At 40.2% G+C, this 14,923-nt stretch overlaps 1 protein-coding gene across 1 annotated transcript; it reads left to right on the top strand.

The window, feature by feature from the left end:
• Positions 1-10,408: 10,408 nt before the first annotated feature.
• LOC122281283 (G2/mitotic-specific cyclin C13-1-like) lies at positions 10,409-11,939 on the top strand. Its single transcript, XM_043092648.1, has 5 exons — positions 10,409-10,444; positions 10,897-10,990; positions 11,183-11,396; positions 11,501-11,576; positions 11,675-11,939. Exons 1-5 carry the CDS (start codon positions 10,409-10,411, stop codon positions 11,810-11,812), a joined length of 558 nt encoding a protein of 185 aa, XP_042948582.1. The 3' UTR covers positions 11,813-11,939.
• Positions 11,940-14,923: the final 2,984 nt, after the last annotated feature.

The following is a 14,923-nucleotide window of genomic DNA, read 5'->3' as shown; positions in this document are numbered from 1 at the left end:
TCCAAATCCAAGGTTGTGGCGAAGTGGGTTGAGGGAAGGAATTTTCTAATTACAGTGGCCAAAATTCAAAAAAATAATGGCAACACGAGATATCAATCGCAACCATTAAAATCGAAAAGAAATTACTCCTAATTCCAACCTATCCCAGTATCCAACTTTCAACCAAGGCATGATTCTTCTGTACATATGGGTATTTGCAGCTGGGTATTTGCATTTGAAGGAAAGGGATGAAGAAAATGAGAAACAAAGGGCGTAGACGCAGACCAATGGGGGAAGTTTTTTTTTCCTTTGAAATGTACACCACAATAGATGCAGTGTATGGCCTACGTGGCCTGTTTTGATTTGACTCTATTATTTGGAGAAAAACGGATTGACTTGTGTGAAGTTATTCTCATAAATTATATGTTTATAACTGTTTATTTTTCTTAAGCATGTTTTGGTTCTTTCTTCTTCTTCTTCTTCTTCTTCTTCTTCTTGGCCATCATCTTTATTTTCATAATACATACTGGGAGGGGTATTTCCTGACAAGGCCCATTCTGGTTGGGCGTGAGCTTAACGCTAGGTCTCGGCCCAGCCTGAGTCCTAGTATTCCAAGATCCCAAAGCCCTGTAAAGGGGTCTGGGCCCCGAGATTACATCAGAGAAAGAAGGATGCATAATGTAGAAACCATACACTAGGGGGATAGAAGGGACCCACCGACTCTAGCCTTCTCTGTTATACTTGGAATTGAGGAATTACGTCAGCAGATGGCACATACCTTGAGAAAAAGGTCCCTAAGTGACCTAGCCATCTCTCGGATAGAGTCCTCACGTGTCCTCCCCAAACCAGATTGACTAGGAAGTGTGAGGAAACCCGAGGTAGTGCCCACTTGCTCTTTAAGATGGGGGCAGGATTCATCCCCAAGTTCTGACCTGGACTTGTTGGACTGGTCCATAGCTTCTGCGGACTCCAACTATGCTTAAGCAAGCCTTCCTGCAAGTTGTTGGACGGGACTTGCTCAGGTGCCCACCTTGTACCTTCGCTGGGAGAAGGTTTATTATGTCCTGAGCTTAACACATTGGTTAAGACCTAAGGCGGGGTGGGCGAGACCTCAATTATCTCCACCAACTACTCTTCAGCCTCTAACTCGGGTGCAATAGGCAGATCCTCCCTAGTCTCCCTTGATACTCTCCTGGCCACAATCTCTAGCGAGGCAGGCAGGACTTCATTAGCACCTATCAAACTATTTTGGCCTTAAGTCTGGGTGAGATGGTCAACTCTTGTCGGCCCTTAGTCGACTTGGTCTCGTCCTTAACCTCAGCCTCCCTTCGGTCTTCCTCTTTGGTCATTGCATCCTAGGGCCCAAACTTTGGGGAAGCTCCCACCTAGGTGGCCTTGTGCTCATAAGAGTATTGTATAGGGGACTCAACAGGGTAGGAAATGACGTGACCTTAGGAGTGAAAGTCGGTAGGATGGAAACTGTAACCTTCAGTTTGGGCATGGAAGGTTTTGGAGGGAAAACTAAGATGGGAAGGAGGGGCTATCCGACGGGAGGCAATAAGTTGGAGTCAAAGCTACTTCCCGCTAGCCCCTCGCCTCAAGGTTTCTTCCCCTTCTCCTCTAGTGGTGGGCTCGGGGGACCGCTTGCGATCTTGACGCATTGTGGCTTTTATGGGGACAGATCGATCCTCATAGCAAGTCTGCACAAAGGTGCCAAATATTGTCTTATGTTGGCTTCAGTAAGCAAGGCATCAGAGTAAACATTGCTCGGGTGCGCCTTGGCCCAAACTCTAAAAAATCTCTAGCCTAGCCACCTCTGCAAGTTAGCCTTTACTTATTTGTTCGTGGGCACGATCCCCCATATAGACCACACTGAATACTCCCTCCATATGGTCTGTCCGACGATCCAACCCCTTGCTAGATAGTAAAAAGAATCGTCGATTCCATTCTTTAATCTGTTGGTATGCGACTCCAAGCAAACCACTGCCTGTACGTGGTGTTATCGAAAATTGCAGGTGCTCCCCTTGTGCTTTAGAATATTGTACTTCAACAGAAACTATAATACCCCGATCTCACAGGGGTTGGAGAGTTACTTCCTATAACTTAAAACTCATCTTTCATCAAGATATTTATAAACTCTAAAATTTAAAGTCATCAGAATACAACAAAATCTCTTAATAAAACTCTCAAATCCTCTTAAGTCTTCTATGAGTAATCCACTATACTTAAATAATCTTTTGACCTATGCTCCACAATCCTGATCCTTAGCTAAACTATTCTAAAATCATCTAAAAAATGTTATGGAGATATGGGACTCAGTAAGTAAAGGACATATACTAGTATGTAAACATGAGCATTTATAGAAATCAAAATATAGAACAGAACATTTTCCTTTTCATTTTTAGAGTGTTGAAGCAGAAACATGTTAACAAAAATTAGAGCGAAGATTCAAAAATATCCTTTGGCATAGCATAAATGATCATCATTATCATCCTATCATAACATCATATTAGAACAGAGGCCCTGTATAACCCCGTGGTAGGGTTATGTATCTGCAGATAACCAAGTAGAACCTGGATAACCAAGGTGTGCACTCAAACAGAGACCACTATTATAACCTGTGGTAAGGCCGTATCCACTATTATATAACCTATAGTTGGGCTGTATCCACTATTATTATCCATGGTTGGGCCGTATCCACTATTATCACCTATTGTTGGGTCGTATGCTATTATTATCACCCGTGGTAAGGCCGTAACTGAACAGAGCGGAAACAAAATCAAACTTAGAATTAGAAAGTCACTCCAAACGTTTTTCAGAAGTCACATCCAATCAAAACAGAGCACTGAATAAAATCATATCATCTTTAGAATCAAAATGGATCTAGGGCATATTCATATAATCATGCACAAAATTTTATATTCGCTCTTTTTTCATAATTCAGAAAACAAAAATGTCAAAAATAACCTCATGTTTGCAACAGTCTTGACAAAAATGCCTTCTCTTTCATCAGAGTTCATGAGTAATGCTGATAAAATAATTGAGATTGTTTTTACATTTTTTTTCAAAAATAAACATGCATATTTTCCAGACTCAATCCCGTTTCATTTTCTTTTTATGCAAAGTCAGTATAGGAACCCATCATGGTGACGTTTCGGTTAAAACACTGTAATAAAATATTTTGATATCAATATCGGTGTATCGTTTCATAGTCTATATATAGAGAAATTAATTATATATGTATAAATTATATTTTAAAATAACATCAATATAAGTTTTAAAAAGTTAAAACACATATTTATAAAACTCAATAATACTTTTAAGTTTTCAATCCAACTGTCCAAAAAAATAATCACTTATCTTCATATTTAAAAGGAAAGTAGGAATTTGATTTTCAATCCTAAAGAAAAGAGGATTAAAAAAGTTAAGAAAATCCTTTTCAAATGTGAGAATTTGAGTAAAAAATACAAAAAATTTAGGACTTTTACATTAATTACAAAAATATTACAACCATGTCAGTATTAACCAAAACACGCCAAAATAGCCCGTATTTGAATCGGTAGAAAACAACTACCTCCCTTGTGCTGGTTATTATTATGCGGTGTTCAAAACATTGGTGCGTAGGGCCGGTACTGTAATTTAAAAAAAAAAAAAAAAAAAAAAAAAAAAAAACTGTGATAATTCATCAGTGTAAATGCAGTGTGGCCCATTTCTTGCATCAATCATCATCACCAAAGTCCAGAACCATTCAAAGACCTGCTAATTGAGAAGCCGGCCCATTTCTTGCATAAATTATTAAATGCAGTGACCCGGAAACACATTTCCACCAAGAGCTCCCTTGTGACCCAAAAATTGGATTTAGGTAGGCTATCTTTGCAACAGGGGCCAATGTTTGATTTCTTTGGTTACAAGTTAATAATTGGGCCCATTTGAAACTAAATTTAACGTAGTGAGTGGCATTGAGAAATCGAGAAGTTCTGGAGAGATGTGAAGGTACAAAAACTAGTGCGATATTCGCAAATTAAACACCACTCGAGAAAGATTTAACAAGTGGGTCCCCTCAACACCCTTTGGTAACATTAAGATAGAGAGTATATAAACTTCTGGCTCTGCCTGTGTTTTAGTAGGATTCTTTTAGGATTGGTGGGTTCACATGAGGCAAATCAAATCTGCAAAGTCTTTGTTGTAATTATCAAGTACGTCCAAAGGGTGCATGGGCCTGATCAGTTGCTTTGCTTAAAGATGGGATCGGTGCGGGGTACCTTCCATGTATGAGTGGACCCAGATGGGATGTAGAAAAGGCATCATCACATGCATGACCAATCAAATCATCTTACCATCATAATCTATTCTTTTCACAGACATGAGTGTCGACATTTCATTGTCTTTTAAGTGCTATTATGGGTAGTGGGTACGGCTTGGGAAAACGTTTTGTGGGTTTGCTTTGCACTACTGCTTTTTGTATATCCTCCCCTAGCTCCTGATCTGGTTTTGGTTTTGGACGAATACAAGAAGTTGCCAAAAAGAAATTGGCGATATTGAGATAAATAGTCATGTTGTACTACATATATTGAACTATAGATCAAGGTGATGTCCCTTCCATTCAATTAAAAATAATATTGCTTATTAAGCAAAACAAAAAGTAGAGAATTAGTGATTAGGTAGTGTGACACTTGGCTTGGCATTCTCATGGTCGAATAATGCATGCTAGAATTATATATAGAAAACTGCCAACTTTTGATCTTATTCATGAAACTTTACGTACGTATCTTGATATGATATCTTCGTTATCCAAGTCAGAACGGTGGTACGCGGTACCATAATGCAATGCTCTACATGATTTCTCTTTCTTTTTTATAGGTTTGACAGCTAAAATTTTATATCTCATTTTAGTCCATCATTATTATTTTTTTAAAATTTTACATAAAATATAATAAATAATTTAATTCTTTTAAATTTTTATTTAATTTTTTAAATTTTAAAATAATAATAATATTAATAAATAATATTTTAATTAATTTCTAACTCTCATCTAAAATAAAAAATTCTCATCTTATCATCCAAACTTACTCTTATTAAATTGTAAAAATCATTTGAAAGGGTTTGTAGCTTTTTTCTTTCAAGAGAGAGATCTGAAAAATGTGAGACATTAGCTTACCACTTCCTACGTAGGATTTATACTTTCTCATCAGGTAATTGACTAAAATATGCGGTTGAAAATTAAAATTTAACTCTTTTTTATGATAATTAAAAATATTTTCAGTACCATGCATGCTACGTTACCACTTTCAAGTGGCATGGTCGGGGCAGCCAAGCACTTCTAAGAAGAGAGAGAGAAGCTGCAATCTAATCCGCCAATATGGGTGATCATGCATGAAAGAATAGAACAAGAATGCTGGAAATTCTCGTGTGTTGTGCAGTGAGAGATTATGTTTATTTATATCAGTAGCTATACAATCAATAAGGATTTGTGTACAGCTGTAGAAACAGATTTACAAGAAACTATAAATAAGGAAATGTATTAGTGAGGTATATATGGAAGGAAAATAATTTTGTAGCCGTTGAGGACTCCTAGAATCAAGGTGCAGGTACGCTTGATTTAACGTGATCTGCTACAATGTTTATTTCCATAATATGCTCCTTCAAGTTCAGCGGGGATGAATGCACGTTGAGCTTGTCTCTTAAGAAGGCAAATCGTGCTGAGACGATTGGTTTGGTGAGGCCATCAGTGAGCTGGTCTTTGCTTGAGATGAAGCGAACATCCAGAGTTTTTTGCTGAACTTTTTCCTGGACAAAATGGTAGTCTATCTCGACGTGTTTAGTTCGCGCATGAAATACGGGATTTGCCGTGAGATAAGTGGCACCAATGTTGTCACACCAGAGGATCGGACATTGGGCTAAAACAATACCAATTTCACGCATCAATGATTGTACCCAAAGTGACTCAGCGGTGGTATGTGCAACCGCACGGTACTCGGCTTCAGTGCTTGAGCGTGCCACGGTTGGCTTTTTCTTAGAGCTCCATGAGACTAAGTTGTCACCAAAATAGATGCAGAAACCCAAGATGGGCTTTCGATCATCCGGGCATCCCGCCTAGTTGGCATCGGAATAGAGAGAAAGCTGTGACGATTTACTTGGTCGAATTAGGAGTCCAAAACTGATTGAAAACTTTAGATACCGAAGGATCCTTTTGACTGTTGTCTAGTGTTCTTCAGTGGGCTTGTGCATGAATTGGTAGGCTTTATTAATTGCGAATGCGATATCTGGTCGAGTTAGTGAAAGATATTGTAGCGCCCCTACTACACTTCGGTAATTAGAAGGATCTGAATAAGTGGCACCCGAAAAAAGTGACAATCGCTGAGAAGAGGACATTGGAGAAGAAACGGGTTTGGCATCCAGCATTTTTGTTCGTTTGAAAATATTGTAGATGTACTGACTTTGTGAGAGGAGTAGTCCTTCAAGTAGTTGATGTGCTTCCATGCCCAGAAAATATTTTAGGTGGCCGAGGTCCTTTACGGCAAATTTGTGACTCAGATTGGTGATCAGCTGTGAAATGGCTAATGGACTCTACCGAGTGATCAGAATATCATCGACATATACTAGGAGAAATAAAGAAGTAGAACCCTGTCTGCAAATGAAAAGAGACGTATCGGAGGAAGAGTTCACAAAGCCGAGAAAGAGGAGATGCTCTTGAAGTCGATGATACCAGGCTCGTGGGGCCTGTTTTAGTCCGTATAAGGCCTTGTGTAGTCGACAAATGTAATTTGGGAAGCTGGGATGAATATAGCCAAGGGGCTGCTGCATGTAAACCTCTTTAGTCAAGTTGCCGTGAAGGAAGGCGTTCTTGATATCAATTCGATAAATCGGCCACTGATTTGAGACAGCATAGCTGAGTATGATCCGAATGGTGGTGGGCTTTAGTACGGGGTTGAACGTGTCCTCGAAATCAATTCCTTGTTGCTGGTGATACCCTTTGGCAACGAGTCTCGCCTTCCTCCATTCAAGAGAGCCATCGGACTTGCGCTTGGATTTGAAAATCCACATGGAGCCAACAACGTTGAGACCAGGTTTTGGAGGTACTAAGGACCACATTCCATTCCTCATTAGCGCAGTGAACTCTTCATCCATGGCTGCACACCATTCACTATGCTTGTAAGCTTTTGTATAGCAAGTTGGTGATTCTGGAACCATACCTGTAACAAGAAAAGTTTGTGGCAGAGGATACCGAACAGTTCCATCGGTATGCTGCTTTGGTTTGACAATATTATTCCGAGAACGTGTCACCATTTGATGAGGACAGTGCTGAGGGAATTCTTCGGCAGCAGTTGGTTGTTCATGTGGTTGGGTGGTAGGTGCAGAGACTTTGGGGGGAGAAGAAGAAGGTATTTCGGGTGGTGAAGTGTTTGAAGAAGGAGACGACACGGAGTGAGTATTAGGAAACGGTGTCGTTGGATTGAATGAGTTGGGGGCTTGGGACGGGTTGTTTGAAGGAGGAGTGTCATTTATTAATAGAGGAAACGGGAGAGTTGTAAGTGGGCTTGATTGAGGTTGAGTGGGGTGTACGTCTAGGCTTGCAAAGGGGAAGGACCCTTCGTCGAATATCACATGCCGAGAAATAAACACCTTGCCATTTGACGTATCGAGGCACTTAAATCCGTGGTGAGAGTTGCTATAGCCAATAAAGACACAACGTTTTGATCTAAAATCAAGTTTGTGGCGATTGAACGGGCGAAGAAATGGGAAACAAGCACACCCAAAAATTTTTAAAGATGAAAAAATTAGGAGCATGTTTGTAAAGTTTTTCAAACGGTGAAATACCAAGAGGAGTGGTGAGAAGGTGATTAATGAGATAAGTGGCCGTGAGAAAAGCATCATCCCAATAGGTGTGAGGAACATGGCTATGGGATAAGAGTGAGAGACCCGTTTCAACGACGTGACGATGTTTCCGTTCAACGGACCCATTTTGTTGGGACGTTATGAGGGCAAGTAATTCGGTGTTGAATGCCAATATTTGCAAAATAGGTGTGAAGGGAGCAATATTCCCCACCCCAATCAGTTTGCACTGATTTTATCTTACAATTAAATTGACGCTCAACAAGTTTTTGAAAAGAGCAAAAAATTTGCATGACATTAGATTTATGTGGAATTGGAAATAACCATGTAAATTTGCTAAAATAATCAACAAACGAAACATAATATTTATTTCCATTGGTTGACATGATAGGAGATGGACCTCAAACATCTGAAAAAATTAATTCAAAAGGGTGACGAGAAATGGATTGAGAACTAGAAAAGGGAAGGCGATGGCTTTTTCCTTGTTGACAAGCCATACAAACAACTGGAATTTTATTAGATGAAGTAGGTAAAGAGAATTTGGAAATAAGGTGGTGAACAGTTTGATAGGAAGGATGGCCCATCCGACAATGCCAGACATCAAGAGGCGCCCGTTGAGAGAGGTATGTTTGAGGATGATTTGTTGGTGGCATGGAGGTCGGAAAAATGTAGAGGCCATCTTTATGTTTGCCGCGCAGAAGAACTTTCCCCGTTGCCTTGTCCTTCACCAAAAAAGAAGAAGAGTGAAATTCAAGATAAACATTATTGTCACTAGTAAACTGGCTCACAGAAATTAAATTCTTCTTAATCTGAGGTACATGCAGCAACTTATTTAAAATAAAAGAATTTGTTGAGGTTGAAAGAGTAGTGGAACCAATGTGTTTTATAGGTAAACCTGCCCCGTCGCCGACATGAATCTGGTCATTGCCAAGATAAGGTTCGGATTGCATTGATAAGTTGCTGAAGTCGTTGGTAAGATGGTTTGTTGAACCAGTATCTGGATACCAGTTGGTATCATTTTGCGGTAAGGGAGATGCTACATAAGCCGCCATATTAGGAGGAGTGCCTTGATAGGCATGATCGAACCTATAATAACATTGGATGGCTGTGTGACCATTTTTTCCACAGACTTGGCATTGGGGTCTCGGGTTGGAGGAGTAGTTTCTATTTGGAGCACCTCTTCCTCTGTTGCCACGTCCCCTGCCTCTGTTGTTGGAGTTGGAACCATGGTACTGGTTGTGAGAAGAACGTTGTTGTGGTGGATGTTGTCCACCACGTGACCTGGAATCAGTCCGTGTGGCCACGTTCACCGAGCCTACAGTGGTGTCAATGACAGCTTGTTGCTGCTCAAGGCGTAGCTCAAACGCAAGAAGATGGTTAAACATATCTTCAGAAGTCATTTTGTCAATTTGAGTAGAAATGGACGTGACAATAGCATCATACGAATTATCGAGACCACCAAGAAGGTAAGCTGTAAACTCACGGTTTTGAAGAGGCTATCTGATGGCAGCCAAGTTGTCCGAAAAAGATTTCATTTTTTGAAAGTAATCGGAGATTGACAAGTTACCTTTCTTGGTGGAGGCCAAAAATTGTCGAGTTTGTATGGCGCAAGCGGAAGAGTGAGAGGCGAACATTCTCTTGAGGGCAACCCAGACTTCTCTTGAAGTTGTGAGGCCAACCATTTGTGCCAGGATATTCTCGGATAAGGAGGAAACCAAGGCACTTAGAACAACCTGATCTTGATCATACCAGGTAATGTATTTGGGATTTGGTATTTCAGTGGGAGCGGCTTGGGAGGTTGCTGCCTCAGGGTTGGGAATGGTGGGGCTAGGACTGGTGATGGTTCCATCAACAAAACCAAATAGATGTTGACCACGTAGGTAGGGGACGAGCTGAGTTTTCCAGAGGAGGTAACTGTCCTTGGTGAACTTAACTATGACGAGGTTATGGAGGTTTATGGGAGTAACCGAGTTGAAGGCCATATGTATGGATCGGAAAAAAAAACAGAGGTTATGTTAGGCTCTGTATACCATGAAAGAATAAAACAAGAATGCTGGAAACTCTCGTGTGTTGTGCAGTGAGAGATTATGTTTATTTATATCAGTAGCTATACAATCGGTGAGGATTTGTTTACAACTGTAGAAACAGATTTACAGGAAATTATAAATAAGGAAATGTATTAGTGAGGTATACATGGAAGGAAAATAATTTTGTAGCCGTTGAGGACTTTTAGAATCAAGGTGTAGGTATGCTTGATTTGCCGTGATCTGCTGCAGTGTTTATTTCCATAATAGTCATGTGCTCAAAATCTTGAAACTAAGTATATAGATTGAAAAAGAAAATTTCTAAGACAAATCCAAATATATATATATATATATATCTTTACATATATAAAGAGCTTATCTAATGGAATTTTTTTATTTTAACGAAAAATATTGTTTTACCATTAGTTTCATTGTTCCCGTTAAGTATCAGTTAAGCCACCGTTTGTGGCCATTTATGTTGTTTTATTGTTTGAATTCCAACACCAAGTGATTTTTCGTATTCATCGCTCTCGCTTCATCTTCCACATGAGAGTTACTGATGTGCCTCGTCAATGGCTTATGCCAGCCCCCAAAATCTCTCTCAGAGTGTTCAAATCCCTCCTTCAACGTCACTCGAAATCTCTCTCTCATCTCTCTCTCTCTCTCTCTCTCTCTCTCTCTCTCTCTCTCTCTCTCTCTCTCTCTCTCTCTCTCTCTCTCTCTCTCTCTCTCTCTCTCTCTCTCTCTCTCTCTCGTGTAGCCGCTCAGCTTGACGGCATATTCACCGACCACCCAGTACCACCTCAATTTGCTGTCGCAAGCTCCTTTTGGTGAGCAAGGCCTCCATCGCATGTCTTCCCTCTCTTATGAGTTTCAGTTTTCCCTTCAATAGATAAGTTTCAACCCTCCATTTTTCATCTTGAGGAGGAGCTAGCAACCAAGGTAAAACCTAACTTGACTCCATTGAAAGGTCTGTTAGGTGATAAAAAAAAAAAAAAAAAAAAAAAAAAAAAAAAAAAAAGAAAGCAAAGGCCAAGAAAAATGGGAAATCGTTAAGAAGTTGGACATCAACGATAAGTTGGATGATTTGCAATTGTGTGGGGTTTATGCATCTGATATTTATGAGTATCTTTGCCAAATGGAGGTAAAATGGTGTTTTTATTTCGTGGGTTATGTGACAATTTTTAGTTCAATTAAAATTTCTTAGGAGATTTGTCCCATGTTCTAGATCCAAGTCTTTTGTGATCTGGGTTTAGCTTGATTATTGGTGTTGGAATTATGGGTTTGACAATTTTGCATTTGGGGCTAATTTTGACGATGGGGTGGTGTTTTAGATGGAATCTAAGATCTACCCAACTACCTTGAGAAGGTTCAGAATGATGTTATTACCAATATGAGAGGAATATTGGTGGATTGGTTGGTTGATGCTGCGGAGGAATACAAGCTTCTACCAGACACTCTATATCTTTCCATTTCATACATCGACATATTCCTATCCTTGAATGTTCTCAATAGGCAGAAACTTCAACTGCTAGGAGTTTCTTCAATGCTCATTGCCTCGTAAGCTTCCAAATGTTTGTAATTTCCGATACGAAAACTCTGTTTCATTAATATGGGCTTTCCTCTTAGTTGCAATTTTTTGGTTTTCCTATTTTGGTGTGTAGAAAGTATGAAGAGATTACCCCTTTGAAAGTAGATGAATTTTGCGATATTACAGATAACACATTCTCTACGATAGAGGTGATTAATTTTTGTAATGTATTTTGATTAATACTCATCCTTCTATCCCATATTAGTCTTCATCTTTTATTAATTCAAATTTCATGGTTATCATAAAGGTGGTGAAGATGGAAGCTGATATACTCAAGTTGCTAATGTTTGAAATGGGCAATCCAACCATAAAGACATTTCTAAGGCAAGGACATTCTTGGGAATTTATGGATTTTGTTTGTGTTTTTGTAATTGATGATGCGTAAAGGACTAATTTTGAGAGTTAATTTATACGTTTGGCTAACTAGTGTTTTTTTTTTTTTTCCTTTCCGTTTTGGTTAACAAAATGTTCAATAGTATTGCTCAAGAAAATTACAAAGTAAGCCAAGTCTCTTTCTGTTCTTGTAAAGAATCCCTTTATAAATTTCTAATTTAGCTCATTAATTGATTATAAAATTATTATGATTATACGTTGATTTCACCTAGTATATGTATGACAGTACTAAGATTGATCTTAAACTTAGTAGCTCGCAACCCAATCTTAGGATACTCAAAAGAACATTAGTATTGAAAATTAATAATATTAATCAAAAAAATTAAAATAGTAATGAAGAAGAAGTCGCCTGCAACAATCAGAGCAATCCAAAAAATCAATATACTCGAAAGATGATCAGCATTAATTAGGGTTGGTTGTCTATAAATAAGGAGAGAATATTGTTTGTTTGGCTTGAAGTCCCCAATCTCTGTGATAAGTTTCTGACACGTTCACTCGATGATCACATCTTATGAAATCCAAATTAAGAATTTCACTCGACCAAAAATCTTATGACGTACGGGTCAAATTAACAATGGGCCATATAACTGCCGCCACCTGTTGTAAGCTAAGTGGATGGTTTTTCCCCCTTAGAAAGCAAACTACGTGTATGGGTTTGATAGTACCATAACAATGTGATTTAGCAAATCCTGTAAAATTAATTAAGAGGGATTTTGTTCCCCCGACGTTAGTACGTACTAGTATTGAAAAGTGCATGAGCAACAAAATGAAACTTTAGGTCATGAAGATTTTTACATGCCGAAAGGTAAAGGTGACGTCTGAGAATGTTTGAAATCCACCTTACTTTACGGTGGTGAATTGCATTGCTTTATATAATTGTTTGCAAAGTGTACAATGATAATACGAATGAATACATTTACAATAAAAGGAAACAATGTACAAATAAGACTCCCACAATCACGACAATCAACTCTCACATATATGGAAGGACTTTGATTGAGGAGTGATATCCTCAACAATATCCTCAACACCCCCCCGCAAGCTGAGCGTCGGATTGGATCTGACGTGGAGCTTGGATCGGAAGAACTCAAAGAGTGGTCGAGGAATGCTCTTGGTGAAAATATCAGCAATCTGCAAATGAGAGGGGACATGTTGGGTACGGAGCTTGCCAGCGACAACAAGTTCACGGAGAAAATGATAGTCCAACTCAACATGCTTAGCTCGCTTGTGTGAAACCGGATTGGAGCTCAAAAAGAGGGCACTCTTGTTGTCACATAAGAGAAGAGGCTGCTGTGGGATGGATACCTGGAGGTCATGAAGAAGATGTGTGAGCCAAACGAGTTCGGCAGCAGTAGAGGCAAGGGCACGATACTCAGATTCGCAACTAGAACGAGAGACAGTTGGCTGTTTCTTAGCACTCCAGGAAACCAAGTTGTCGCCAAGATAAATAGAGTAACCAGAGGTCGAACGACGAGTATCGGGGCAGCCAGCCCAATCAGCATCAGAATAAGCAACGAGAGCACCAGGAGAGGAGGAGGGACGAAAGGTTAAGCCAAAATGAAGGGTGCCTTTGACATAGCGGAGGATACGTTTAACAGCCAGGAAGTGATCTTCAGTTGGAGCATGCAGATATTGACTGACAGAGTTGACAGCATAAGCAATATCAGGACGTGTGATGGTCAGATACTGGAGGGCGCCAACAAGAGATCTGTAGAGAGTGGGCTCGGAAAACAGAGGACCATCAGCAGACAGATGCTGAGAAACAACCATGGGAGTGTGAACAGGCTTACTGTCAAGTAACTGAGCTCTAGAAAGAATATCCCGGGCATATTTGAGTTGACTGATGAAGAGACCATCAGAAGTGGAGGAAGCTTCGAGACCAAGGAAGTAACTGAGGGAGCCCAAGTCCTTAGTGGCAAACTCAGAATTGAGTTTACAAGTGAAGCTGTCAAGAAGGGAGGAATTGTTGCCTGTAATAATGATGTCATCAACATAAAGAAGTAGATAAATAATATCTGACTGCTTATGAAAGATAAAAAGAGAGGGGTCAGCACGACTGCAACAAAAACCAAGGTGAGTGAGAAAGGAGCTAAGGCGCTGGAACCAGGCACGAGGTGCTTGCTTGAGACCATAGAGAGATTTCTTCAACTGGCAGACATGATCAGGGAAGCGAGGATCAATATACCCTGGAGGCTGCTCCATATAAACTTGATCAGTGAGAGTACCATTGAGAAACGCATTTTTGACGTCAAGTTGACGAAGGGGCCATTTCTGTGTCATAGCAAGAGAGAGCACAACGCGAACAGTGGTGGCCTTGATTACAGGACTGAAAGTATCAGTGTAGTCAAGACCAGGTACCTGTGTATAGCCTTTGGCAACAAGGCGTGCTTTGAGACGTTCAACAGATCCATTAGACAAGTACTTGGTCCGGAAAACCCATTTGGAGCCCACAATGTTGGTGTTGATAGGTCGAGGGACCAAAATCCAGGTACGATTACTCTTAAGGGCATGAATTTCTTCATCCATGGCAGCAAGCCAAGCAGGATTCTTAGCAGCAGATTTGAAACCTTTAGGCTCAGTTGATGCAAGAAGAGCAGGAAGAAGACCAGAGGAGCCCAAGAGGCTAAGATGTGCTGGGTGACGAGTCTTGAAAATACCAGCTTTAGCTCGTGTAACCATAGGATGAGAACCAAGCGGATCCACGACAGTAGGAGCAGGAACGGTACTGGACTCAGGTGGAGGAGCCAAGTGGGGCAAAGAGGGACCTGCAAGAGAATTAGGGACCTGCAAGGACTCATTCACTGAATCAGTACACATAATACACGGATTAGACCCAGATTGAGTAATATGCGGGAAAGAGGTGTCAGAGAGGGGCGGATCGGCATGGAGGAGGCCGGGTTCAAGGAAATGCGAAAAAGTAAGGGAGGATAGAGGTTGGGCTTGAGAGGTGGCAAGGGAGGGAAAATGAGTTTCATCAAATTGAGCATGGCGAGTGATGTAAAGCCTAGAAGTGATGGGATCTATGCAGCGAAATCCTTTATAAGAAGTACTGTAACCCAAAAAAATACAAGGAATGCTGCGAGGAGAAAGTTTGTTAGGCATA

This window comes from Carya illinoinensis, chromosome 11 (genome assembly GCF_018687715.1).
Source record: "Carya illinoinensis cultivar Pawnee chromosome 11, C.illinoinensisPawnee_v1, whole genome shotgun sequence".
Classification (NCBI taxonomy): Eukaryota; Viridiplantae; Streptophyta; class Magnoliopsida; order Fagales; family Juglandaceae; genus Carya; species Carya illinoinensis.
Note: the sequence above shows the minus strand (reverse complement) of the source record. Positions and strands in the feature narration are given on the sequence as shown.